This window comes from Odontesthes bonariensis, chromosome 21, assembly GCF_027942865.1.
Source record: "Odontesthes bonariensis isolate fOdoBon6 chromosome 21, fOdoBon6.hap1, whole genome shotgun sequence".
NCBI classification, from domain to species: Eukaryota; Metazoa; Chordata; class Actinopteri; order Atheriniformes; family Atherinopsidae; genus Odontesthes; species Odontesthes bonariensis.
The window spans coordinates 2,961,614-2,988,818 of record NC_134526.1 but is presented as its reverse complement, the minus strand read 5'-3'; the positions used below and the strand labels follow the sequence as shown (position 1 = coordinate 2,988,818).

Below are 27,205 nucleotides of genomic sequence, written 5' to 3'. Positions count from 1 at the left end.
TGAAATGAATTAAATAACTAAGGTTGTTCTTGTGAAAAATATTTAATTTTCAAATATCAGATGAGTTAAAGGGATAGTTCATCTCTTTTGACATGAAGCTGTGTAACATCCCATATCAGCAGCATCATTTATGAACATCTTCTTACCCCCGGCTGCGTCCTATGAGCAGAGTTCCAGCCTCGTTTTGGTGTTGATGAAGGTAGTCCGGCTAGTTGGCTGGGGTTTAAAAAATAAAGCGTTTTGCTTCTCAAAACAATATGCGTTCAACAGAGTAATACATTTGCATCACAAAATCATTCTCCAGGAAAAAGTCAGACCTCACAATCGCTTGGCCCTATTTTCTCTCCCTTCGTATCACTGCCTGCTGTGCAGACCGAGCAGCAAACACTGTAACAGGCGCGGCTGTCGGCAGGCATCAGCAGGCAAAAGAGGCGAACTATCCCTTTAAAAGCAACAGTTCCGCTTCGGTTCTCATTTGGAGGGAGAAGGACATTTTAATTGTGCTGAAGAAGCCACAGCTGAATATTTCTGCGTTCGGATGCAGTTTTTTATTCATATTTATATCTGAAATTTGGTCACTTGCTGTTCAGTCTTTGTTGGACCTTTTTATAAAGAGTTGGTAAATAAATCTAAATGTGTTTTTCTATTTTTAGTTTGAACTCTGGTTTAAATCATTCATGTTGGCAGATTAATCACATTTAAACTTTCACTTTCCCCCCATAAGCTGAGATGAAATCACAGCATTTCCACCTTCTTGCTCCTTGTTGACGAACCCCAAACGGGCAGCACAGTGTGCGTTAGCACCACTAGATGTCGCAGTTGAACTGTGTTACTTCAGCAGCCTGCATGACACGTTTCATCAGGAAACACGGGCTTTCAGATGCTTCACATTTCAGAAATATCCTTGGCAGTGAGACCCTGTGAACCGGTCCAGCTGCTCTGCAGTCCTCTGAGGGATAACCACACTCGGCTCATGGATGGAGTCCACACTGAATATCCAGTCATTAACAGCTTCTTCCCTTTTATTTACCATTTTGGTCATTTAAAGTGTCATGTTGTAAAAGCTCCTCCTTTAAAGTATGTTAACCTGTGAATTGACTTTTAGAGCATGAAAAGTAGTGCAAAGGCAGGGATGGGCGTATCCGGGTCCTTTACTTAAAGAACATAGAATAGTTCCCTCCAGATGTAAACGATGCCTCAATGATAAACGTGTGCAGAGTGTATTTATGTCATTCTGTCACATGCTCTGATGTTTGATTTGATAATCATCTTATAGACCAAACTCAGTTTTAACAGATTTAATGTACTTTTTAATTGAATAATTCCCACTTTTGTAGTAATACCATCTCCTGTGAATATCTGTTATTAAAAAAAAAGATTAAATGGTTAGTTTCCAATCAACCTGTTTCTGCAATGCTGCCAGCGTCTTCTTAGCAGACGTCTTATTTCCAACAGACACATGTAATCTGGGTATGTGCAGCCCAAAGTTTATGAGCTATGTCTTACATGGGTGATCCAAAGAAATGCAGATTTGTGCCATGTCTGTTAGATTTGTGGATGAGTTGAAGCAGCTACGGTCTTTCAGGGTCAAATCTGAGCAAAAAAGATAGTGTCCATGCTGGTTATTTTTGGGCCAAACATTCTTTTCTGTCTGGGTTTGCATTTGGAACAAATTGCTTGCTATCCAGAACAACAGTCCATTCCAAAAGTCCTGATCCAGCCCTCATTTCTTTCTGTTTCTCTCCAAGCAGCCAGACTTTCTCATAATCTTTTAAAGTGTTCCTGATCAACAGTTCTGCAGCTCCCTGAAGCTCTCTCAGAGTTTCTCTTTGGACATTTTCTGCTTCTTCCCTCATCTTCAGTCCAGTCCTTGTACCTGAGCATCTTCAGAGGAATGTGTTTTTTCTTTTTTAAGCCACTTGACTCTGAGCTGTGAACCATTCAGGCAGGAAAAAGGCTCCTAACTCAAGGGATGAACCAGTGTTGTGTCCACACAGAACAGGCAATTTAGCAAAGACTTTCTGTGACTTTAAGACTATTACACTTTGTTATGTTCACTTACTTTTAGGGCTGGGCGAGTTAACTCATTAATTATTTAACGCCGATAAATATTTTATCGCGCATTAACGCAGGTTTTATTTATTTATTTTATTTTTTTAAATTACAATTTTATTTTTTTTTATTTGGCAGAGAGAGGGGGAACAACACGCAGCACAGGGCCGTCCGATGTGGGACTTGAACCAGCTACAGCAAGGACTATAGCCTCTGTACGTGGGGTGCCTGCTCAACCCACTACGCCACAGACCACCCCTGTTTTATTATTATGGGTGCCAATCCCAAAGGCATTACACACATATTACTCTGTTGCCAGACTCTTATTTGGAGGCCTTATAACTCAGCCATCCAGCATAGCACAGACCTCATTCAAAGTTTTTATGTGACAGGAGACTCTCAGCTTTAACTGAATCGAAGGGTTTGTTGATATATTATACAGCTTTGACACAACGGCAGTTTACGTTTTAGGGAGACGACATCTCAGCTCAGGTGTCTCTCCCACTCTACTGCTCACTCTAAATTTGATACTGCACCAATTCCTCAAACAAATCTCTCTCATGTCCGAAATATCTGGCAAATCTGGACAAATTTTACTTCAAAACGTAGGCATTTTTGTCCTCTTTCACCCAAAGTCACACTTATTGAGCTCTGCCTCACAGATTTATCACAAATTGCCTCTGAGCGCAGAGAGTCGGCCCTCCAGCTGACATTCCGTCCTTTATAAACGCCTGAAATGATAAAATCAATGTCTAAAAATGATTTTAAAACTGCCATGAAAAACGAGCCACACATAGTAGCCCAATGAAAATGACACCGTTGGCTTCTGCCGTCTCTTGGGGCGCTCACGGTACAAAAATGATTCGGATACGACATTTACTTTTCGAACTGTGACCGTTTGTTCGAGACAGTAGGCTACAGTCAAAATTAGTCTAATTTTAAGAAGCATTAGTGTATGTACACATGTCAGTTTGCTCTCTGTCTCACACAGACGAGCCACACCTGCTCCTGTTACCGGGGCAACGCCTTGTTAGCCTGCTCTGTTCTAAGACTGCTTATGAGGGTAGAGCCAAGATGGCTGCCCTGTTATAACAGCTTAAAGTTATAAATCTGATCTGCATTTCTCCTTTAAACTGATAGTGAGGGGAAGTTTGAAAATACCCACAATGCAATGGGAAAATGTATTGAAAAGCACTTACCGTGACCATTTTGAAAATGCCATAAAAGCTGTATTTTAAACAGGACCTTGATAAAAATGACATGGCTGTCTACAGCAGACCTGTCTTATTAATTTTGGGCCTCGCAGAGGCAAAATCAATGGGAAAATCGATTGAAAAGCACCCAAAAATGCCAAAAACTGCCCTGTTTTGGAGGCCTCATAACTCAGTCATACGACATCAATCAATCAATCAATCAATCAATCAATCAATCAATCAATCAATCAATCAATCAATCAATCAATCAATTTATTTATAAAGCACATTTTAAATAAACACAAAGGTTACCAAAGTGCTGTACATTAAAATAAACACAATAAAACATCATAAAACAAAACTGAGCACATAAAACAAACCACCTAGACGGTGGTAAAAAGCCAAAGAAAAGAGGTGAGTTTTAGGACGACTTTTAAAACAGGACAAGGAAGGGGCCTGCCTAATGTGCAGCGGCAGCTCATTCCAGAGCCTAGGGGCGGCAACAGAAAATTCTCGGTCCCCCCCTGAGCTTCCGCCTTGCTTTAGGAACCCTCAGGAGCAGCTGATCAGCTGACCTGAGGGTTCGACTGGGTGCGTAGGGCTGCAGAAGCTCAGAGAGGTACACTGGTGCAAGGCCATTCATGGCTTTAAAAGCAAATAAAATCATTTTAAAATTAATTCTAAAATGGACAGGTAGCCAATGGAGAGATGCTAAAATCGGCGTAATGTGCTCAAATTTCCTAGTGCCAGTTAAAAGTCGTGCAGCTGCGTTTTGTACCAGTTGAAGGCGTGCGATGGAGGACCCACTAACCCCCATAAAAAGTGCATTGCAGTAATCAAGCCTAGTGGTTACAAAGGCGTGGATTACTGTTTCTAAGTGATGTCTTGGAAGAAAGGGTTTTATTTTTGCCAACTGTCTCAACTGGAAGAAGCTTGTTTTAACCACAGCTTTAATCTGGCTGTCAAACTTGAGGTACGCGTCCACTTTTACCCCCAGATCACTTATAACAGTGATATCATGTGATTAAATAGATTAAACATTTTAATCGTTGCCCAGCCCTAGTTACTTTTATTACATGCAATGAGAACAAAGGTCGATACAAGTTCAATATAAAGTAAAACATAAGTGCAATAAAGCATAATCAGGGAGAATTTAAGCCTCTGAGTCCATCACCATGGCTACGCAGCGAGCATAGATGCTCACTGAGTGAAATGACCACGGAAACGTGGTCGAATTCTCTAAATGTTCATGAAATAGATCAAATTCTGCATCAGTGAAACAGCACGAAGAGAACACAACAGGTGAGGCACTGATAGATTCAAACAGGGCCTGAACCTCAGTATTACTAAACCTAAATATCAGAGGACGGTGCTCAGAGCCGTGGATGCATCAGGCGCCACATGGAGTCCAGCTGAGGCTCAACATCCCTGGCTGACCAACTGAGGGGATTATTTCACATGAAGAATGAACAGAATTAACTGTGAAAGTGGAAAATAACTCAAAGAAACAGCGAGAAGTGAAACAGAGAAACACAGAGCTGTGCAGTAATGTGTCCCAGTTTAAGTTGTTCTGTGACTTTAACAGAGAAACTACATCAGTTTAGTTATTACACATCTCACTGAACGCTCTGCAGGGTCACAGACACCTTTCTAGGTAATATCTTCAGTGGGGAGGATGAAATGGTGTTAATGAATGGAAAAATCCTCTCAGTGAAGGTGTGTGCGAAGCTGTGAATGTGTGTGTTAGTATCCAGGTCAGAGAACGACAGCTTTCCTCTGTCCCAGTCCAGATTCACTCTGATCCTCCGGAGCTTCTTCTTCTGTTCTGAGAGTTCAATGGAGGAACCTGGAGGTGACCCTGCTGAGTATTTACCTCCATAGAACCGGATAAACCAAACTTTAGACAGCATCTGTCCTTTTCTCTGAGCGGACTCTGCTAACACACCCAACGCCCAACATGTTGCATCTCCAACATCGACCCCCCAGCTGTGAGTCCCTGAGTTAAAGCCCTCAGAACTCAGAACAGACCTGTGATAATCAAACCTCTCTGGATTATCAGGAAGCTGCTGTCTCTCTCCTCCTCTCACAGCGGTCAGATCCTCAGACAGGATGAGAAATGGACCAGCAGTGTTTGGGTCCAGAATGAGGGGAGTGTAGCAGACCGTGTCCTTCATCTTGTTCCAGATGTTGAAGGCCAGGTTGCCCAGGTGTTTGGCCTGGTCTATCAGAGCTCCTGCAGGCAGCTGTGGACCATCCAGCAGGGGGCAGCGCTGGACTCTTTGCACTGCAGCCTGGTAGTTGTTCAGGAATGAGACGTCTTCAGCTCTCAGCTCCTCCTCTGTGGCTCTGACTGTGTCTGACAGAGCTGCCATCTCTCTGCTCAGAGCCTCCATCTTCTCCTCCATCATCCCACTCTTCTGCTGCTCTTCCTCCCTCAGTGCAGCCAGCCTGGCCTCCTCTTCCTCTGCTAAAAACTGCCGAAGCTTCTCAAACTGCTCCTTAATCTGCCTCTCTGTGACTCGGGCCTGGGCCTTCATGTGTTCTGCTGTCTGATCAAACTTCTCTTTAACTTCCTTCTGGAGCTCCAGTTTCTCCTTTAAGGGCTCCAGAGATTTCTGAAGGTCCTTCCTGTGTTGCTGTGCAGCTTCATCGATGGGTCTGAATCTGTGGTTGGAGTGTTTTTCTGAGTCTCTGCAGATGTGACACACCGGCTGCTGATGGTCCAGACAGAAGAGTTTGAGCTTCTCAGAGTGCAGACTGCAGAGAGCCTCTGAAGCTCTGTGATCTCTGTCCTGTACGAAGCACTCACACAGATTCTTCAACGCCAGGTTAACAGGGGGCACATCATTTGAAGATCTTCTCTTACAAACTGGACACTCTTGTGTTTGCTTCTCCTTCCACCAGCTGCTCAGACAGTCTCTACAGAAGCTGTGGCTACATGACAGAAGAACTGGATCTTTGAAGATGTCATGACAGACCGGACAGCAGAGATCCTCCTCGGACCTGGAAGCCATTTAGTCTCCGAGTGAAGCTGAAAGCAAAGCAGAAACTCAGTATATTCAGTCATATAAATGTGGTTTGCTGTATATCAGATCTCTCCTTTCGAAGTCTCTGTTAGTGAATGAGTTGATCTGTGATCATCACATTGATATATTTTGTCTTACAGAAACCTGGCTGCAGCAGGAGGATCATGTTAGCATTAATGAATCAACTCCCTCTGACTGTTTAAATGTTCACGTTCCTGGAGCCACAGGCAGAGGAGGAGGAGTGGCAGCTATCTTCAGATCAGGGTTACTAATCAGCAGAGATGGGGACTCGAGTCACTAGCCCCTTTCACACTGAGGAAGAACCCACGTTTAATTCGCAAATTTAGCGTGTCCGCTGTTCCTTTCACACTGACGACCCAGGCTGGGGTGTCAACTCGATTCGCCTTTCGACCCACGTCGGACCCTAGTCTTTTTGCCGAGCCGAATTTGGTGTGAAAGCAATTGACGCGGGATGGACGTGGCGTGACGTGAGGAGTTTAAAAGAAAGGATGGACAGCTGGGTGCAATGATGGGGATATGTGTGCCATCTATAGCACCTGCACACATGGATAACCCCGTGCCGCAAATCCATCGATAGTTTCCCGAAGACGTACATCACTCGGCATGCAAACAAACCGACGAAGAAACGTCTTCAGCACTGCACTAACTTCGCGCACTATTGTGCACACAGTGGATATACCAACTCCAAAAATGCAGCGCATATGTTCTTCGGCGGCATCCCACGTTGTGACCATCCACACCCCGTAAAATAACATCTCCATGAACTGCATAAACACTTGCGTGACCGAACAAACAGCCAGCAACAAAAACAAGTCCTCAAGGTGTCCCGCCATCATTGGTTTGAAACATTTGATGCAGACAGGTGTATTTAACCCTACCTCCGACGCATGGGTTGTGCCTACGTCATTGTACACGCCCAGCATTTTATGTGTTTCGTGTGACGCTCTGCCACTAGGCAACGCCCCCTGAACTCGGCTCCAGGCAACACGGGTCACCAACACGCCAAGCGTTCACATTGCTCGACGTGGGATGAAGTGGTGATTTGGACCCGCGATGGTAGCGGATCTCAGTGTGAAAACAGCTACTGTGACTTGGACTCGAATCGACTCAAGTCGCTGTTTTGATGACTTGTAACTTGACTTGACAAAAAATAAAAGACTCGAGACTCGACTTGGACTTGGAAGTTAAAGACTCGGCACTTGACTTGACTTGAGACACGATGACTTGAATGACTTGAGTGTTATTCAGTTCATGTTTTCAGTTTAAATATAAAATTAATAAATTCATTTAAAAAATATCATTGATTAGCCGGTAGGAGCACAGGCTGAGAATGGCGTCATGATTGGATCCCTACCCTGTCAATCAGCCATGCCCCCTCTACATACCTTAGTGCTTATTGGAGAGAATAAACTCATATCAGATTAGGGTTGCCAACTCCCTGAAAAATAAATAAGGGACACCTCATTAGAAGGGCCGGCTGACCCGATTTCCTTCCCCCTTCCTGGCCGGGTGAATTTTTTAGCCCCTTTTTTTGTGAGTGAAACGATTTTTTAACTATTTGACTCGAACCTGAATTGAATTAGATGCATATTTTTTGAGTGACATGAACACATGGAAAACAAATTATTATTCAGGAATGACTTTAATACAAAATAACAAAATTAACTGAATAAAATAAGTATCTTTCTTAAAGGAGAAGTTTTTGGACTTCTGGACCTTATTTCTGGCATAAAATATGTTCATCTATTCACTGATAACAGTTTGGTGAAAGTCGGCGTCCTTCAGAAGATATTTAGGTCACTGGAGATCCATTTATATCCGTCTATTATTTCACCAATACTTTAAAGGGGAACTCCGGGGCATTTGAAGCGCATTTCCATTGCTAGAGGTTGTCAAATACTGATAGTAGGACACAGACAGGTGCAAATCTGCGCTCCCTGTGTGGAGATCGCGCTGTTCGCTCAGCCTGTCATGCGAGGCTAATACGTGGTGGCTAAGGGGCAAGCGCTAACCCTTCCACGTAAAACAACAACTTGCACACTGCAGAAACGTCACACCACTTTATAACCCATCCGACAATAAAGTCACAAGCCTTACCATCAAAACCATATGCATGGTTCTCACATTACTGGCATGGGGACGTTACAAAACAACTTTATAAACAGCATGTAACTCACCGGCTGGTTGTAGGCTCGCGCATGTGAAAGCCCAAAAGAGTCGATGGACGATAATCACATATACAAAACAATTATCTTCTCTAGAAAAACTGCGTTCAAGTATTTAAAACATTACAACAATACATGCCCAGTAATATTGTTGTAATGTTTTAAATACATTGTTAACACAGAAAATTAATATTGTATGGTTCGATATTCATGTGTCACAACTTTACAGATATTCATCTGAATTTTGAGACTCATAATCATCATCTATGTCATGTTATGTGTTGATTGATGTCTTTATATTATAAGTCCATGTTATATCTTTAATCTGCATATCACTGCGTCCAATGTAAACTGTGCAGACCGAAGTGCAGACCGAGCACTCCCCTGCTTCCGAGCAGCAAACACCGTAACAGGCGCAGCTATCGCTAGGTGGCTTGACGCATTGATATCAAGGGAGGTAAAAATAGCGCCAAGCAATGTGAAGTCTGACTTTTTCATGCAAAACCATTTTGTGATCCAAATGTATTACTCTTTTGAACACATATTATTTTGAGAAGCAAGACGCTTTATTTTTTAAACCCCAGCCAACTAGCCGGACTACCTTCATCAACGCCAAAACGAGGCTGGAACTCTGCTCACAGGACGCAGCAGGGGGTAAGAAGATGTTCATAAATGATGTTGCTGATATGGGATGTCACACAGCTTCATGTCAGAAGAGGCGAACTGTCCCTTTAAAGATGTTGTGGTGTTTTCAGAATCATCGAGACAAATGTTTTATGAGACGGAAGTAATGGAGAAATAGAGTTTCTTTGTTGTTTTCAAGCAACTTTTTGTTAACATTCTGTGAACTCCAGTTCACCTCATCAGAAGTTGATCAGCAACCGACCAACTCTGACACTCGGACGATTTTATCATTCTGCACGCTGATGTCCTCGATACCAGCCAGTTCCCATTTCCTAGTGAAAAGAAGCGACCGACCAGGCAACTGAAAAGTCCGCTGAAGTCAGCCACAACCAAAGGAAGGCCCAGAGAGCGGAACCGAGAGAAATCCCCTCGGACCCCACATGGCTACCTCCTGCTGTGTTCTGAGCTGACTAACAGGACTTCAGTGAGGTAGGGTTGACCCTTTTTTCATCTTACAGACGGTTAGATGGGTGTCTCGAGACTTTCACTATTAGAATGATAAATTAATCCAAGATGTCAGTCTTTAGCTACAAATAGTAAGCAACCCTAAACTATTTGAGTAAATCCAGTACCTCTCCATTCCCCCGTATTTTATTTTCAATTCACTAAGTGTTTTATATAATCACCCATATTCAACGCATCTCCAGTTTGTCTTAAGGTTCATGTTTTTGGTCTTATCGTTTTAATAAATAGTTCATCCAAGGTAAACATAAGGAACTTGTGCTAAAGAAGAAAAATAAATAAATAAATAAATAAAAGAATGGACCAGACTGAATAATTCCCTATAATATAGACCAGTGAGCAGTGCTGACCAACATGTCATTGGGGTCATCAGGTTTCATCAGTGTTTCGTCTAGTTGGGCCCACGACACCTCCAGGAGGCTATAGAGTGATCACTGGCGTCCCAGAGTCACCCCCCTAATGCCAGCCAACACTGCCCCTCACACCACAACAACCATCTTTTACAGCCACAAGCTACCTCAGCCTCTCACCAACTGCACACCAGTCACAGCGGGGTGGGGATGCAAAACCCTGGTTCGGGTAGGGGGAGAAATAAAAGAGGTAAGATAGTGCAATCTGTTGGTTTCCTTAGCTAGGAAATTGTTTTTGAATTGGCTCTATATGAATTAATTGGATTAGTTTGAAAATAATTATGATTACAATGAATTGAATTCCAATTGGCTTAAATTTAACTTTATTATTTAAGTGCCTTGAGATGACATTTGTTGTATTTGGCGCTTTATAAATAAAATTAATTGAATTAATGGCCGCCCTCCCTCCCCTGCTAAAAGCCCTCAAACGTACCTTCCCTTGGAGTGGAGTATCCAGTAAAACTCAGCTTCAGGGCGCAGTGGGAGCAGTCTGAAGCAGCAGTGTCGCAGATTCCCACTTTTCAGTTGTTGAGAAGGTGAATCCGACCGTCTGTGTCCCTCTGTGAGGAGGAAGAACGAACCGTCTGCAGCTTCCTATCTGATCAGCAGACCTTAAGGTGTGTTTTATTCCAGACTTTAACCTGCCAGCAGATCTAAAGGTCACTGGTAAACAGGTTTATGGGTTTTCTATTTGCACAGTGAAGTCAAACCATCTGTAAATCAGGAGATGAGCAGTGATAAAGAACATTTAAAGGAGCTGAATGGAAGCAGACGTTCAGTCAGGAGCAGAAATGCATGAAAAATTTGGATCTGACACCCGGGTTCATGTTGTCATGGGGACAGAAAGCCAGCTGGACCCTCAGGACATGTTTCAGGCTTCCTGATTTACAGAATCAGTCAGAAAGTTACTGCTAACAAAAGGCGCTGCAGTTATTAACTGTTAACTTTCTGATCCAATTCTGTACAAACAGTCCTGATCAGCAGTTCTGTAGCTTCCTGAAGCTCTCTCAGAGTTTCTCTTTGGACATTTTCTGCTTCTTCCATCATCTTCAGTCCAGTCCTTGTACCTGAGCATCTTCAGAGGAATGTGTTTTTTCTCTGTTCAGCCACTTAACTCCGAGCTATGAACCATTCAGGCAGGAAAAAGGCTCCTAACTCAAGGGATGAACCAGTGTTGTATAATCTAATGACTAATTATAGAACAATTAATATAAATGAAATGATTAAACTGTTTTATGCCACCAGAAATGAATAATCTAGAAGCTCTTTGTGGGTTTTAGACTGGAATTAAGATTTGTTCCCATTTCATTAGCTGCATGTGTGAAAAACAGCAAAGATAACACAGTGTGACAGACAGAAAACAGGATTTCTGCAGCAACAAGGTGATTCCCAAAGAGCTGTTAGCTGAAAACTTGGCATATCTCAGCATGGTGTGCAGTGTGTCCTTAAAACATTTGAGGAAACTGGACAAGTGGAGGACAGAAGAAGAAGTGTCAGGCCTAAAGAACTATCTCCAGCAGATGAACAGGATCTGAAAGTGATGTCCTTAAGAAAGAGGAAAACATCCAGCAAAGACCTGACACAGGAGCTGAGAGATGCATCTGGACCTTCAGCTCATCCATCTGCTGTTGGCCCAAGCCTCATCAGAAATGGGCTCCATGGAAGGGTGGCTGTCAGGAAGCCGTTCTTAAGGAAGGGAAACAGGGAGAAAAGGCTGAGCTGTGCCAAAGGACACAAGAAGTGGGCTGAAAATCAGTGCCAGCAGGTCTGATGGAGGGATGAATCCTCCCCAGAGCCCGGAGCTCAACATTACTGAAGCAGTGTGGGATCATGTTGGCAGAGAACGCAACAAAAGTCATTCAAGGCTAAATATGGGTCACAAGAAAACTGATACAAACTTGTCCTTCGTGCTCATAATATTCAAATCTAATACACTTGCAGCCTTTTGTAAAATTTCCGAATTTTTATTTTAGTAATTTTCGCCGCAAAACAAACATTTAAAAAAATAATTATTTTGGCTAAAATATATATTCCCGGTTCACAGCGTCTCATTGTTCAGTCTTGTAGAAACTAATCACCAACCCAAGCCTTCGAGCGACTGTACCAGATTATTAACATTATGTAGGTCGGTGTATTTATACCCTTTTATTTGTGAAGCGGAGCCCTCACCGGAAGTAGAATTAATCGGTTTCCGGTTACCGCTTGAGTCCCGCCCCGGCAGCCTGAGCCATCTTGTGTTTAGCTGGAACAAAAAAAAAAACGGTGTAGGAAAGGGCTCCGGTTAGGCTATGGGGCTCTGGTTTTAAGGCGAGTTTCGGAGTGCGTTTCAAACGGTGCACTCGGACGATATGTTTGGAGGTGTAGCACCGCAGGGAAACACAAGCCACACCCCGCTGAGCGGCTAACGTTAACGTTAGCTCGCAAGCTATCAAAGCTAAGCTAGCCAATTAGCTCAGGCTAGTAGCCCAGGAACAGCCGTTAGCTTCGGGTTTCCGTTTTAGCCCGCTAAACCATCAGTGTCCGTCCAGAAACCGGTGTTTTATCTCCACCATCGCTGTGAAATCAGGAGGGACTTTTGGCGGAAATGGACCAGACGTCGCATTGAGAGGAAACCCGGGCTATGAGGATCGGGGTTTTCTGCTAGTCCGGCTGCTAACGGTTGTTTTTCGTTCCAGAGGGGAACCACAATAAGTCGCGGTGAGTAATGCTACATCCAGATAGCAGTAATGCTACATCCTGCTAGCTTCCAGTTAGCGCTGATGCTAACTAACCTATTTAGCTGTTTTGGAGGGTTTTCAAACTTGGATCCAAGGACTTCTTTTTTTTTAAGTATGTTTTTTATTCAAGAAAGCACACAAAATAAGATTAATTTAAATACAATATCTTGAATTAGTTTTGTTTTCTTTTTAACAAACAGAACCCACCCACCCACAACCCCCATATACTGCTGTAAAGGAAAAACATAACAACATATAAGCATAGATAGCCAAGTTAAATAAATGAACAATGCAATAAATTAAATAAATAAATAAAGGGGAAAACAATAATAATGATAGTAGTAATGCTAGTAAGAATTAAAGTGTCCATACAGTGATGAGAAAATTGAGAAAAATAAATAAACAATAATAATAATAATAACAATAATAATAAAGACAGACACTGGGGGCATTACATAATCAAGTACATGTCAATAATTAGGCAAGGTCAACTATATATCCAAGGACTTCTGATTGTCTTTAGTTTATTTGCAGAGTATTTTTTCTAAAGTGGTAAATATTGCAAACGCACTCCAGCCATTCCTTAACCTACATCCCATTGTGATTAATTTTTTTTCCAACTCCCGTTAGCTGGCAGAATGAAATTTTAATTTCTCAGTGAAGAGCAGACATTTAATGTAATTTGGTTTCCATTTTGGGATCTTCTTGGTTCAGTCAACATGTGTCTGCATCCATAAGACGACAGTAACAGGAATCCCAACAAGCTCAAATGTAACTCACAAGCTTCAGTATTCAATTTCAATTCATTTTTATTTATATCACGCCAAATACAACAAATGTCATTTCAAGGCACTTAGATAATAAAGTCCAATTCAAGGTAATTGGAATTCAATTAATTGTAATCATAATTATTCATAAAATAATCCAATTCATTTATAGAGCCAATTCAAAAACCATTTCCTAGCTAAGGAAACCAACAGATTGCACATAAAGTTTTTTTTTTTTTTCGGTCCATTTGTCTCGTCAGAAAGGGCAGCAGTTTCCGTATAAACAGCACACTGTGGTGATAACCATCTAAACGGGGTGTTTCTGTTGTCCTGTTAGATGGAGAGCAGAAATAACTGTAGAATATAAAACAGTTCAGGTGCAAACTGAAAAAAAGTAAAGCAGAGTTTGAAAGCAAACTTCCAGCCAAAGCTTTGCATCTTTTTGTGTTTGGGTTGCCTTTAAAAAGCTGAATAATGTGGAGATTCAGCGTCTAATCACAGCTGTGTGGGCACGTCACAGGGCAGAAAGTTTCATTCCTTCAGATCTGATAACCGCCACCTTACACAAACACACGCGCCAGTGTGAGCGCTCATGCACGTCAGAACTGCGCGTGGACCGGGCCTGAATTCAGCCATGTGATTGTGGTCACTCAGCACAGCCGACACACCAGATTTTGGCGTCACACTTTGTGTTTTTAAAAAAAGAACAGCGTTGGGCTCTGTTCCCCTTTTTCTCCTCCCTGTTTTTTTTTTTTTTTTGGAGTTTGTTTTTTCCACATAGGAAGTGGAGGAATCTTGCTCTCCCAGAGGTTGCGTGTTTGAGAGCGGAGCTGTTCCCTGGAAGATGACAGAAATAGATACAAGACGACGACGTCGTCGTGTCTCGCAGATGCTGAACGATTACAGCGAGAGGCCGAGGAGTCAGAAAATGCTCCGCAGTGATGAAGTTTTCTCTCACCCACCAACACAGCGCTGGACTTACGCAATAAAGATAACATGACCCCATTTGGAGGTTAAAGTAAATTGATCCTTCATTTTTTTTTATTGTGAAGGGACTTTAAAGACCTTTTAAAGAGGTTTTATAATAAATTTTTATCATTCCAGGTTGTGGCCTGTCCCGGTTAGTCTCATTTCAGAGTGTTTCATGTCTCGGAAAGAGAAATTATATCGACCTACATCATTACTGCTGCTTGTTTCGGTCGTTCAGTAAACAGTGGTCGGTTTTTGCTTGTTAAGAGGCTGTTTTTAGATGGTTCATTCGTTCCATGGTATCAGCATGAGGAAACTATCATTATATATATTTTAATTCAGTTTGTTACCCTGTTAAATGTAAATGTATTTTATTTTATTTCTACAGCCCTTTACAAACAATCATTACGATGTACCAAAGTGCTTTACAGCAGGTAATAAATAAAGATAGATAGATAGGTAAGTGCTTTATTCATCCCAATTTGGGAAATTATTGTGTTGCAACAGCGTACAGTGTAAAACAGGTCTTCAGCAGGGGGTCCGCGGAGGTACTGCAGGGGGGTCGCGAAATCTTTTGTTGATTAGACGATTTTTAATTATTTTTATTTTTTTCAAACAGTTTTTTCTCACAAATTGTGTGCAAACATGTTCCATCCACAGATGGTTTGAGGATTCATTGTCCCATCTACATGCATGTTTAAAGTTCAAATCTGTGGATTATTGGAACAGCTCAGTGTTGAATGTACAATAACAGAGTAGCTATGTTTACACACAGCACTAGGCCCCCGTTCAATATAAAACACAAGTGTATGCCATATAAATAGTAGGGGGTCCCTGCTCCAACTCTCCATCAGTTTGGGGGTCCCTGGCCTGAAAGACGTTGAAGACCCCTGGTATAAAAGATATGTAAACAATTAAAGGAAAAACAAGCAAATAGAGTAGAATAAACATCAGCTATAACGAGAAGAAGAAGTAAAAGCAAATAAAAGAACAGTGAAAGTAATAAAATACAACAAAATCGAATAAGATAAAATAAGAAAATGCTCATGAAGGAGCCCTTGTTTTAGCTGATAGTTTTTTTAAAAAAAAATTCTGAGGAGGAACTGTGTTGGTTGGTTCAGAGTTAGTCACATTCAGGCTGTATTTCTCTGCGGTTTGCACAAACTGGACGAGCTTTCCTCGGATCGAACGCCATCAGGGTGCCACATGCTGTGTAATTGGTTCACCACGTTTTGGACTGTTGTTGTGTGGGGGGGCTGGAACCCCGTCTCCTCTGCCTTGGCGTTTGACGGCGGCGCTATAAAAGGAACAAACCTCCCAGCTGTGCATGAAGCAGGGACCCCGGGGCCGTGTGTTGGTGCGTTCACGGAGGCCCCGTCATGTTGTGGGCCCTCCTCGGGGCTCCAGCTGACGCTCAGAGGATGAGCAGCCCCATTAACCCCATTATTCAGCAGTGCTGCGTTTGTCAATACGGCTCAGTGTGCGGGCTGAGATTACATTCAGAGGGCTGATTTAGCCAGATGATTTGATTTGGGGCTCAGCTCGGCTCATCTCTGGATTTCATGGCTTTATTTAAATCTGCCTTTTGATTTTCAGCAGCTCTGATGCTTTAATCACATTTTATTAAACACGAATCGGTTCAGGTATGAGACGTGGTCACAGCTCCACTCGGCTGTCTTCGTCCCCGTGTTGGAGCATGAAATCAGAGCCCGTTTATTCACCTCACTGTGTTGAGTTGGATGGACGTCGTTCTCTGACTTCTTGGCCAAAAAGCCGTGGCGATGACCAGTCCACACGAAGCCGTATTTCAGTCTCACCTGATTAATGCTGCGTGTACATCAAGAGCGACCTACGCTGCCTGCTAGCGGAGGTAGCTGGAGAAGCTTCGCTTGAGAATTTGCTTTGGTAGCTTTGGTCGCTCGTGACGTCACATTTAGAATGTTCAATTTTTAAAGGCCCCGCCGCTGTGCAGCACCCCCGCGGTAAAAAACATGAGGAAAGAGAGGGCAGGGACACGAATAAACGTGTTGGTATTTACAATTTGTTATACAAGATATACATCACATTACAAATGATGTAAAACTACATTAGGTACACCTGAGAAGAGCAGGAATAGCAGAGGCAGCTGTGAAAAATAAACTAAATCCGAAATAAAACTTAATTGCAGTGAGAAAGGTATGCGTGGGGTTACTACATTATTGTATTGAAGCACTCGACACGGCAATTGCAACAGTCTCAGGATTAAGCGACTATTGTTTGGATAGGAACCAAAGTTTACACGTCTGTTTCCGCGAACCCCGCGGATTGTCGGACCCCTACAGTCTGTGGATTGTCATTGGTTTTCGCCGAACCGCGTCATAGCTCATTACCATAAAGGAAAAATACAAAAAATAATCATTAATTAATTAATTTAAAAGTGAAGAGTGCAGATAAAATCCTTTCAGGTGTCATATGCACAGCTAAATGGAACTGTTCAGAGTACACAGCCCTGTTATTCAGCGATCACCCGTAGCTGCAGGAGCGTGGCCTCGTGATGGAGTCCTCCGCGAGTTCAAAGGCGTCTCGTTGGGTTCTGTTTGACCACGGCGCCGCCTCCTCGCTGCCAGCCGCCGCTCTCTGAACGGTCTCATGACGACCTTCACGCTTCGCTGGTTAGAAGGAAAACCAACCGATTTCCTGACGCGTCTGAGGGTTGGGCTCCAGCGAGGATATCTGGAGTTACGCTTCATCGTTTATCTCAATCAGGTGGAGAAAACAAGAGCAACAAGCCCACCTTAGAATAATCAAGATCAAGTTTTATTTGTCACATACACAATGAAATTCTTCCTAATCGTGACACTTTCTGCTCATAAGCACTTAATGAGTGCAGAAAAATGCACTAAAGTAGTCTTAAACATATGTTTTTGGACAAAAATAAAGATTTTTCTTTGCTTTTAATTTGAGTTATGTGCTATCAGGTCTTTAATGTTGCGATGTCTTACAGTTACCTTTTTTCAAACCTCGTTTGTAGTTAAACTAACATTTAAAGCAGTTTTAAAGGTGCTATAGAAATTAAATTAGCATTTATAGCTAAAATAGTTGATCAGAAAGCTGAATCTGAAGCTGTTTTTATAATAATGGCAGAGAATTGTGCTGTTCCACCTTATTTTTAGTGTGTTAATCTGAATCCTTCCACTGTTGGATTTTTGTTGTGATTAAAAAGGGTTAATTGTTGATTTATATACATTGATAATCCCATTTTAAAAGCTGTAGTTCAGTCAGATTTAGTTATATTTAGTGTTTTTAATGCTCAGTGAAATCTCAAAGCTGTTGAGCTCGCATCATTTCTGCTTTAGATGTCAGAGTATCGGCACAGAGCGGCTGCTCGGGTCTGTTCTCTTCCTGCCGTTAAACATCCAGGCTTTCCCTGGAACTCTGCGCCTGCCTCGACTTGTCAGCTGGTTGCTGTCCAGAAAGATTAAATTAGAGAGAAAAGATTGCTGGTTCTCACCACAGAGGTGCCAACCCGACGTTAACTGTCAACAGTCGTGCAGAAAGCAGCCAGTTATGTAACTCTGCTCCGCATATTCAAACTGTCGGGAGGCTGCTCGGTGCACCAGAGGGACATTTTTTACAAATATCACAGTATATTTCAGGCTTATTTTTCTCAAACTGTATGTAGAGCAAACACTTGTCGTCCTTCCGAGACACAGCGAGCTCTGAGCGAAGCTTTGACCCCTAACCTGAGTGCTTTAACCCTGTCCTCCAGGCCCTGGCCATGCCCTCGAATGCACGGGCGGGCAATCTGAAGGACCCGGACGTGGCAGACCTCTTCTGTAAAGATGATCCGGAGAAGCTGTTCGCCGACCTCCGTGAGATCGGCCACGGCAGCTTCGGAGCCGTTTACTTTGTGAGTAGGACGAGATGTCTGTTCATTCCCTGCCAGCAGGTGTTTGTTTGGTCCTTTATCTTCAGCATCACCATCATCTGACCCACTGAGGTGGGCAGAGACGCCAAAAGTTGTACTCAAGTAAAAGTAAAAAGTCGTCAAAAGTGCTCTGTGAAAAAAACTACTCAAGTACTGAGTAACTGTTGAGTAACGTCTGATTTATTTGTTAACACAAGCATTCAATCAGACAGACAAAAATACTAAATAATCATCTTTAGGCCAATTAGAGTTCATCCAATTGATAAAATTAATTAAAATTAATTAATTAATAACAAAATAGCTTAAATTAAAATAATCCAGGTGAATTTAAGTACTTGAATAAAAAATAAAAGAGACTTAGGAAATGTTTAAAACATATGTAACCCATATGTAACCTAAAAAACAAACATTCACCTATCCATGGGGGGGAAACGAGTTTAGGAAACTTATCGCTACATGTTTCCTCAAGTTAGATGTTGAGTTTCTGCTGAAATGTGCGTTTGTTTTGGTTGACACAGAAGACACATAATGTAGCTGCTGTTTCTCACTCTTTGTAAGGTAAACATGCTTTCAGTATGAGGCCTCGTCTGCGTCTTCATTTCCCACCGTTGGTTCTGACATTTTTCATCTGTTTCTTTCTTTGTTTGCTACGACTGCTAATGCTAAAGCTAACCCGTCCCGCCGCTGAGATCGAGTACGGTCACGTGACCAGACTGCACGGCTGCGTCTGATTGGTGGAACACAGTCAGGTGGTAGAGCCTTTGGCGGAAGTCTCTCTCTCTGTCAGAATAAAACATTAAAATGAGGCGTACGCGGGGGGATAAAAATAATGAGGCGTAGAATACCAAAGAGGTAAGAAGAAAAGTAACCAGCTCATTGTAGCCTAATGTAGCGGAGTAAGAGGACAGTTTCTGCTGCACACATCTACTCAAGGAAAAGTAAAAAGTATAGAGATTTAAAACTACTCCTAGAAGTATAATGTTTTCAAAAACTTACTCGAGTAAATGTAACTCGTTACCACCCACCTCTGCTCACCCAGCTGCTGTTCAGCAGTTTATATGTAAAGCAGGGGATAATTATAGGTGTGAGCTCCTGTTTAACTAGCTGGACTACCTTCATCAGCACCAAAACGAGGCTGGAACTCAGCTCACAGGACGCAGCAGGGGGTAAGAAGATGTTCAGAAATGATGTTGCTGATATGGGATGTCATACAGCTTCATGTCAAAAGAGGCGAACTATCCCTTTAAAGCTAACTTTAACTGTTTTATTCCATCAAACACTCTTCTTAAAGTGAGTAAAGCTCCAAAAAGCCTGACAGGCTGTAACCATGTTATAATCCCTGCAGTTTTAATTGGGTGATAGTGATTCTGAACATTAGGCAGAGACGGCGAGGGGCTCATCTATGAGGAGCAGGTTACAGCTTTAGTGAGAATACAGATGCTGTCAATCCTAATCAGATCATCTCAAATCCTTTTAAATGTAGATCGATCGTGTGTCTGCAGGTTAGGACCCAAACAAAGGCTTTGACACTCTTTGAGTTGAGCTCCACGTGCACTCATCCAGGATGCCGCTCCACTAAATCCTTCTTTTTTTATATAAAACAAACAAACAAAGTCAATAAGTTGTGTCGTGAGGGGAAATGTACACAGATGGCATGAGATTACATCTGTATTGTCTAAATTTAGATGCTGTTTGTGGAAAAAAAACCCAATATTAGTTTAAAAAAGAAGCTCTACTGCCCCAGTTCCAGCAGCAGATTATCTTGCTTCTGTACCAGGGCTGAGCTCAGATTTACATTAACCCTTTAACTTCCACGCCCAGAAACGATGTTTCTTTGGGCTTTTCTTTCATTTCCTCAGAGCAATAATAATCAAATCAGAACATTTATGGTGAAAGCAGTGATTTAGCACGCTCTCTTTGAGCTAAACGCACCTAAACCGAGTCTCAGAGGCGGTTTAGTGGGGTTCAGTGCAGTCGGTGGAGCATGGTGGAGCGGGATGTTAAAGGGTTAACATGCTGAGACGTTGTGCTTTTACAGTGCTGTTGCTTTTTAATCTTTTAAACTTCAGACATTTCTAATCTTTTCTTGCATCTACGCAGACGTTAGGAGTGTAATTCCTCTGACTCTTTGAGCTGCTTTGAGGTGTCGCTGTGATGTCCTGAAGTCTTAAACGCACCGTTTGGAGTATGAGCGCCTGCTACAATTATTGCAACAAAAAATAAGTTCAAAACCTCTCATTTCTCTAAGAATCCAAGTGAGCGTTTAATCTATTTTTCATTCATCAACAATCAATTCCGACGTTTCTCATCATTTAAAAAATGATTATTTGTTATTAAAAGTTCTCATTCTGATAAACTTGGTGGCTTATACATATATATAGTATATAGATAAATATATAGTAACAGTGCACAATGTTCTTTGTTTAATTGTATCGCTGATATTAAGCAGTGGTTGGCCCAAAGTTTTCTTCATTTAAATGATGACAGAACTGAATGCATTGTGTTTGGGGACACTGTGACGGCCAGCTTTGGTACCTTGGCTGTGTTCGAAACCGCCTACTACATACTTCCATACTGCATACTGCATACTGCATACTACATACTACATACTTCCATACTGCATACTGCATACTACATACTACATACTGCATACTACATACTACATACTACATACTGCATACTGCATACTGCATACTGCTTACTGCATACTTCCATACTGCATACTGCATACTACATACTGCATACTACATACTGCATACTGCATACTACATACTTCCATACTGCATACTGCATACTACATACTGCATACTGCATACTACATACTGCATACTACATACTGCATACTTCCATACTGCATACTGCATACTACATACTACATACTTCCATACTGCATACTACATACTGCATACTACATACTGCATACTGCATACTGCATACTACATACTGCATACTACATACTGCATACTGCATACTGCTTACTGCATACTTCCATACTGCATACTGCATACTACATACTGCATACTACATACTGCATACTGCATACTTCCATACTGCATACTGCATACTACATACTTCCATACTACATACTGCATACTACATACTGCATACTACATACTACATACTGCATACTGCATACTACATACTACATACTGCATACTGCATACTACATACTTCCATACTGCATACTACATACTACATACTGCATACTGCATACTACATACTACATACTACATACTTACATACTTACATACTACATACTACATACTTCCATACTGTATACTACATACTACATACTGCATACTACATACTTCCATACTGCATACTACATACTGCATACTGCATACTACATACTTCCATACTGCATACTGCATACTACATACTACATACTGCATACTACATACTTCCATACTGCATACTACATACTGCATACTACATACTTCCATACTACATACTACATACTGCATACTACATACTGCATACTGCATACTACATACTACATACTACATACTTACATACTACATACTACATACTTCCATACTGTATACTACATACTACATACTGCATACTACATACTTCCATACTGCATACTGCATACTACATACTACATACTACATACTTCCATACTGCATACTACATACTACATACTGCATACTACATACTACATACTGCATACTGCATACTACATACTACATACTTGCATACTGCATACTACATACTTCCATACTGCATACTACATACTACATACTGCATACTACATACTTCCATACTACATACTGCATACTACATACTGCATACTGCATACTACATACTGCATACTCCATACTTCCATACTACATACTGCATACTACATACTGCATACTGCATACTACATACTACATACTGCATACTCATCGATCAGACAGTATGCAGAGCGTTTGCCCACAATGCATTTCGCTCCTGCCCGAGCCGAAATCAGCCGGCCTGAAGCTGATTTCCCTTAAGCTCTAAACTCTGTAAACTTTAGCAACATTTGAAACATTTTCAGGTGAGAAAGTAGTCGTTTAGATCCCCAACGTGTTGAAAACCTGACAAAATACCGGCTGTTTACAATTCTGTTCCCACGAATTCGGCGCTACTAAAGCTAGCCGCAGTGAGCAACGCACTTCCGGTTATTTTCACAAAATAAAATACCCGTTGCCTTTTATCATAGGGAAAGCCATTACCATACAATTGGTGCTTTTGTTTTGGAAACAGGAAGTGAACCTACCCTCGTTGCAGCTAGCTTGAAACTGCCGTTTTGACAGGAAATGACGATCGGCGACGTCACGTTACGTTGCATCTTGGGTAATTTGAGTATGAGTAGTAACCTCATGATGCATACCCAACATTTAGGAGAATCTAGTATGCATCCGGGAACTTAAAAAAAGTTAAAGTTAGTAGGAGTAGTAGGAGAAGTATGCGGTTTCGAACACAGCCAGTGTCTTCAAAGCTCAGTTCAACCGTCAGAAATCTGGGAGTGACCTTTGACCTTTGATCTGAGGTTGGACAAACAAATGAACAATGTCGTCAGGACTAGTTTTTTCCAGCTGCGTCTCCTGGTCAAAGTTAAAATGTTTTTAAGTCGTCATGACCTTGAGAAAGCCGTCCGTGCCCTGATAAGTTGAAGGTCAGACTGTTTTAATGCTCTTTATGTGGGCGTCTCCCAGTCTTCTCTCAGCCGCCTTCAGCTGGTGCAGAACGCTGCTGCCCGTCTTTAACCAACACCAACAGACGTGTGCACATCACTCCTGTTCTTAACTCCCTCCATCGGCTTCCTGTCCTTTATGGAACTGATTTTAAACTTTTAATGTTGGTTTTTAAAGCTCTTAACGGCCTCGCCCCATCCTATTTATCTGAGCTTTTAACAGTCCTGGTAGAGCTCTGAGGCCAACGGATCAGTTTCTGCTGGAAGTGCCCAGGTCAGAACACAAACCCTGGGGTGAGCGAGCCTTTTCCCAAAGCTGCCCCCAGGCTCTGGGATAAGCCCCCCGTCCAGCTGCCTCTTATTTCTGACCTGGGCCTCTTCAGATCCAGGCTAAAAACCTGCTTATTTAGGATGGCTTTAATACCCAGTAGCATGATGATGCTTTTATCTTATTTTATCTTATTCGATTTTGTTGTACTTTTATTGTTTTTATTTGTTTTTACTTCTTCTTCTCTTTATTTATTACCTGTTGTAAAGCACTTCGGTACATTCGATTCGTCTGTAAAGGGCTGTAGAAATAAAGTACATTTACAAATTGTAACTGAGACTGTGCTTTATCTGAAGAGGAGTCTCAGTAACAGGAACTAGTTCCCTTTAGTTTTTAGCTAAACAAACTGAACTGAAACCGGGCGGCGGGCGCGGCGCTGACGCTGCCCGACCTGCGGCCGACTTGGTCCAGTTTCTCTCTGCCGTGGCTTCCTTTAAGCGAGTCCTTTGCAGCTCCCGCTCGTCTCCTCTCCGTTAGGCCGTAACTCTGAGCTGTGTGTGGATTAAACAAAGAAACGAAGCAGATCCTGTTGCGTAAGGCGAGTTACTGGATGAATCATCGCCTGTAGAGCTGCTGGAAACGTCCTTCAGTGGCTGTACAGTCAGCTGCTTTCTGTATTTTTAGGTCCTTTCTTCTTCTTCTGTGTGCTGATTAGATGATGATAAACACCAGAAGGTGTTCAGAAGGTCATTTCTCCTGCGAACGCTGGCCGAACCCACCAAGCCTGAGCAGCGTTAGTTTCCCCTCAGGTACACCGACACCTTCACCGCGTCTGAGAGACGCAGAATCCGTTTAATCAGCTCAGTCAGGGCGCCACGTTGAAGATGTTTGGTTAAAGACGCCTCATTGTTACATGTGGTGATGCTGAGCTCAGGACCTCTGGCTATGAAGTGGAAACAGCGGGTGAAAATGTGACTTTAGGTGGATTATGTGGTTTAAAATGATGCGGTTTGGTTGGCAGATCATTTTTATTCTGGGAAACCTCTTTCAGCAACAGGAATGATGTAAAAGAAACAGATTCTCCAACAAATTAAAGGGCTCAAACAGCCCAGAAAGCAGCATTCAAAGGCTGAGATCCCACGATGACGGAGCTGGTTGTCCTGTGGCGTTTCCGGGTTTTCTTTTCCTCTAAACCCTGAAAAGCCTTCAAACGCACTTATATCTGAAGGGAAGCTGAAATAATTACAAATAACCAAACTCCTTTCTCTCTCTAAGGACGCTCCGGTGTTTCCTAAAGGAGATCGTTAAGGAAGCATGGAGCTCCTTTCTCTCTTTAAGGAAGCATGGAGCTCCTTTCTCTCTATAAGGATGCTCCGGTGTTTCCTAAAGGAGATCGTTAAGGAAGCATGGAGCTCCTTTCTCTCTTTAAGGAAGCATGGAGCTCCTTTCTCTCTTTAAGGATGCTCCAGTGTTTCCTAAAGGAGATCGTTAAGGAAGCATGGAGCTCCTTTCTCTCTTTAAGGAAGCATGGAGCTCCTTTCTCTCTTTAAGGAAGCATGGAGCGCCTTTCTCTCTATAAGGACGCTCCGGTGTTTCCTAAAGGAGATCGTTAAGGAAGCATGGAGCTCCTTTCTCTCTATAAGGATGCTCCGGTGTTTCCTAAAGGAGATCGTTAAGGAAGCATGGAGCTCCTTTCTCTCTATAAGGATGCTCCGGTGTTTCCTAAAGGAGATCGTTAAGGAAGCATGGAGCTCCTTTCTCTCTTTAAGGAAGCATGGAGCTCCTTTCTCTCTTTAAGGAAGCATGGAGCGCCTTTCTCTCTATAAGGACGCTCCGGTGTTTCCTAAAGGAGATCGTTAAGGAAGCATGGAGCTCCTTTCTCTCTATAAGGATGCTCCGGTGTTTCCTAAAGGAGATCGTTAAGGAAGCATGGAGCTCCTTTCTCTCTATAAGGATGCTCCGGTGTTTCCTAAAGGAGATCGTTAAGGAAGCATGGAGCTCCTTTCTCTCTATAAGGATGCTCCGGTGTTTCCTAAAGGAGATCGTTAAGGAAGCATGGAGCTCCTTTCTCTCTATAAGGATGCTCCGGTGTTTCCTAAAGGAGATCGTTAAGGAAGCATGGAGCTCCTTTCTCTCTTTAAGGATGCTCTGGTGTTTCCTAAAGGAGATCGTTAAGGAAGCATGGAGCTCCTTTCTCTCTATAAGGATGCTCCGGTGTTTCCTAAAGGAGATCGTTAAGGAAGCATGGAGCTCCTTTCTCTCTTTAAGGAAGCATGGAGCTCCTTTCTCTCTTTAAGGAAGCATGGAGCTCCTTTCTCTCTATAAGGAAGCATGGAGCTCCTTTCTCTCTATAAGGAAGCATGGAGCTTCCTGGTTGGGAGGTTTACCAGGAAAACTTTGGGATCTTATTACCTGTGAAATGTCTCCTGGTTCCTCGGCTGTTTGCACACGTGCAGATTAAATAATCGTGTTTGTTCAACAGGCCCGTGATGTGCGGAACAATGAGGTGGTGGCCATCAAGAAGATGTCGTACAGCGGCAAACAGACCAATGAGGTAAGGAACGGCGGGGAAGCCCCGGCTGCCGGCCCGGCTGCCGCCCCAGCTGCCGCCCATCACCTTCTGTTTAACTGATTAAAGATGGTTGGATGTGTCACTGACTTCCTGCTCATGTGCAGAAATGGCAGGACATCATTAAAGAGGTGAAGTTCCTGCAGAAGCTTCGCCACCCCAACACCATCGAGTACCGAGGCTGTTACCTGAAGGAACACACGGCATGGGTGCGTATTCTGTTTCCATGTTTCCTTAAACCCTGACAGCATGGCGCTCCCTCCTCACCTCAGTCCTGTTGTGTGTCCCTCAGCTGGTGATGGAGTACTGCCTCGGCTCGGCCTCAGACCTCCTCGAAGGTTTGCTCAGCTTCGTTTTACACTTTAAAATCACTCTTCTGCTTTTCTTTCTCACTCTTGACTGGTGTTTCCTCTCCCCGCAGTCCACAAAAAGCCCCTCCAGGAGGTGGAAATCGCTGCTATTACCCACGGTGCTCTGCAGGGCTTAGCATATCTTCACTCTCACAACATGATTCACAGGTAAGGTCTTTGTTTCACTGCGTTCTGCTGCTTTGTGTCGTCTCTGATGTGCTGTTTCAGAGCTGGTGTCAGAGCTGGTGTCAGAGCTGGTGTCAGAGCTGGTTCTGGTGTCAGAGCTGGTTCTGGTGTCAGAACTGTTGTCAGAGCTGGTTCTGGTGTCAGAGCTGGTGTCAGAGCTGCTGTCAGAGCTGGTTCTGGTGTCAGAGCTGGTTCTGGTGTCAGAGCTGGTGTCAGAGCTGGTTCTGGTGTCAGAGCTGGTGTCAGAGCTGGTTCTGGTGTCAGAGCTGGTGTCAGAGCTGGTGTCAGAGCTGGTGTCAGAGCTGGTTCTGGTGTCAGAGCTGGTTCTGGTGTCAGAGCTGGTGTCAGAGCTGGTTCTGGTGTCAGAGCTGGTGTCAGAGCTGGTTCTGGTGTCAGAGCTGGTGTCAGAGCTGGTTCTGGTGTCAGAGCTGGTGTCAGAGCTGGTGTCAGAGCTGGTGTCAGAGCTGGTGTCAGAGCTGGTTCTGGTGTCAGAGCTGCTGTCAGAGCTGGTTCTGGTGTCAGCCATGATGAGAGCAGGCTTCCCTGCAGAGCTTCCTGGTACAATCGGGTGACGGTGTTTTTATTGAGGTCGAGCGCAATAAAGGTTGAAAAAAGGCTCACGTTTGGGGAGGTGGGATTAAACTGTTTCAGCTAAACATCTCACAGCTTCTTGCGTCAGTCACGTAAGGTTTGAGAAGTTTGTGAACCTTAAATTAGGTGCTTGTGACTCGTTTTGAAGTGCCAGTGTTTACCAGCTCTGCACCACAGCTTCTGCTTTACTGTCGCTTCACCTGTA

The 27,205-nt window shown here is 43.0% G+C and overlaps 2 protein-coding genes across 4 annotated transcripts in view; one reads left to right on the top strand and one right to left on the bottom strand.

Annotated features, from left to right (window-relative positions):
* Positions 1-4,397: 4,397 nt before the first annotated feature.
* LOC142371053 (nuclear factor 7, brain-like) lies at positions 4,398-6,274 on the bottom strand. The gene has a single exon (XM_075453645.1). It carries the CDS (start codon positions 6,257-6,259, stop codon positions 4,862-4,864), a length of 1,398 nt encoding a protein of 465 aa, XP_075309760.1. The 5' UTR covers positions 6,260-6,274; the 3' UTR covers positions 4,398-4,861.
* A 5,946-nt stretch (positions 6,275-12,220) lies between these two features.
* taok2a (TAO kinase 2a) overlaps positions 12,221-27,205 on the top strand; it is a 36,682-nt gene continuing 21,697 nt past the window's right edge. For all 3 annotated transcript variants that reach the window (XM_075453635.1, XM_075453634.1, XM_075453633.1), the window contains exons 1-6: positions 12,221-12,710; positions 18,215-18,355; positions 25,787-25,858; positions 25,981-26,082; positions 26,166-26,211; positions 26,295-26,391. In XM_075453635.1, the coding sequence (XP_075309750.1) occupies positions 18,224-18,355; positions 25,787-25,858; positions 25,981-26,082; positions 26,166-26,211; positions 26,295-26,391 (449 nt within the window). In that variant the 5' untranslated portion in view covers positions 12,221-12,710; positions 18,215-18,223. The remainder of the gene's footprint in view (positions 12,711-18,214; positions 18,356-25,786; positions 25,859-25,980; positions 26,083-26,165; positions 26,212-26,294; positions 26,392-27,205) is intronic.

What these genes read in the sequence shown, in the direction of transcription:
- LOC142371053 (XM_075453645.1), bottom strand. Translation starts at nt 6,259, where the DNA reads ATGGCTTCCAGGTCCGAGGAGGATCTCTGCTGTCCGGTCTGTCATGAC.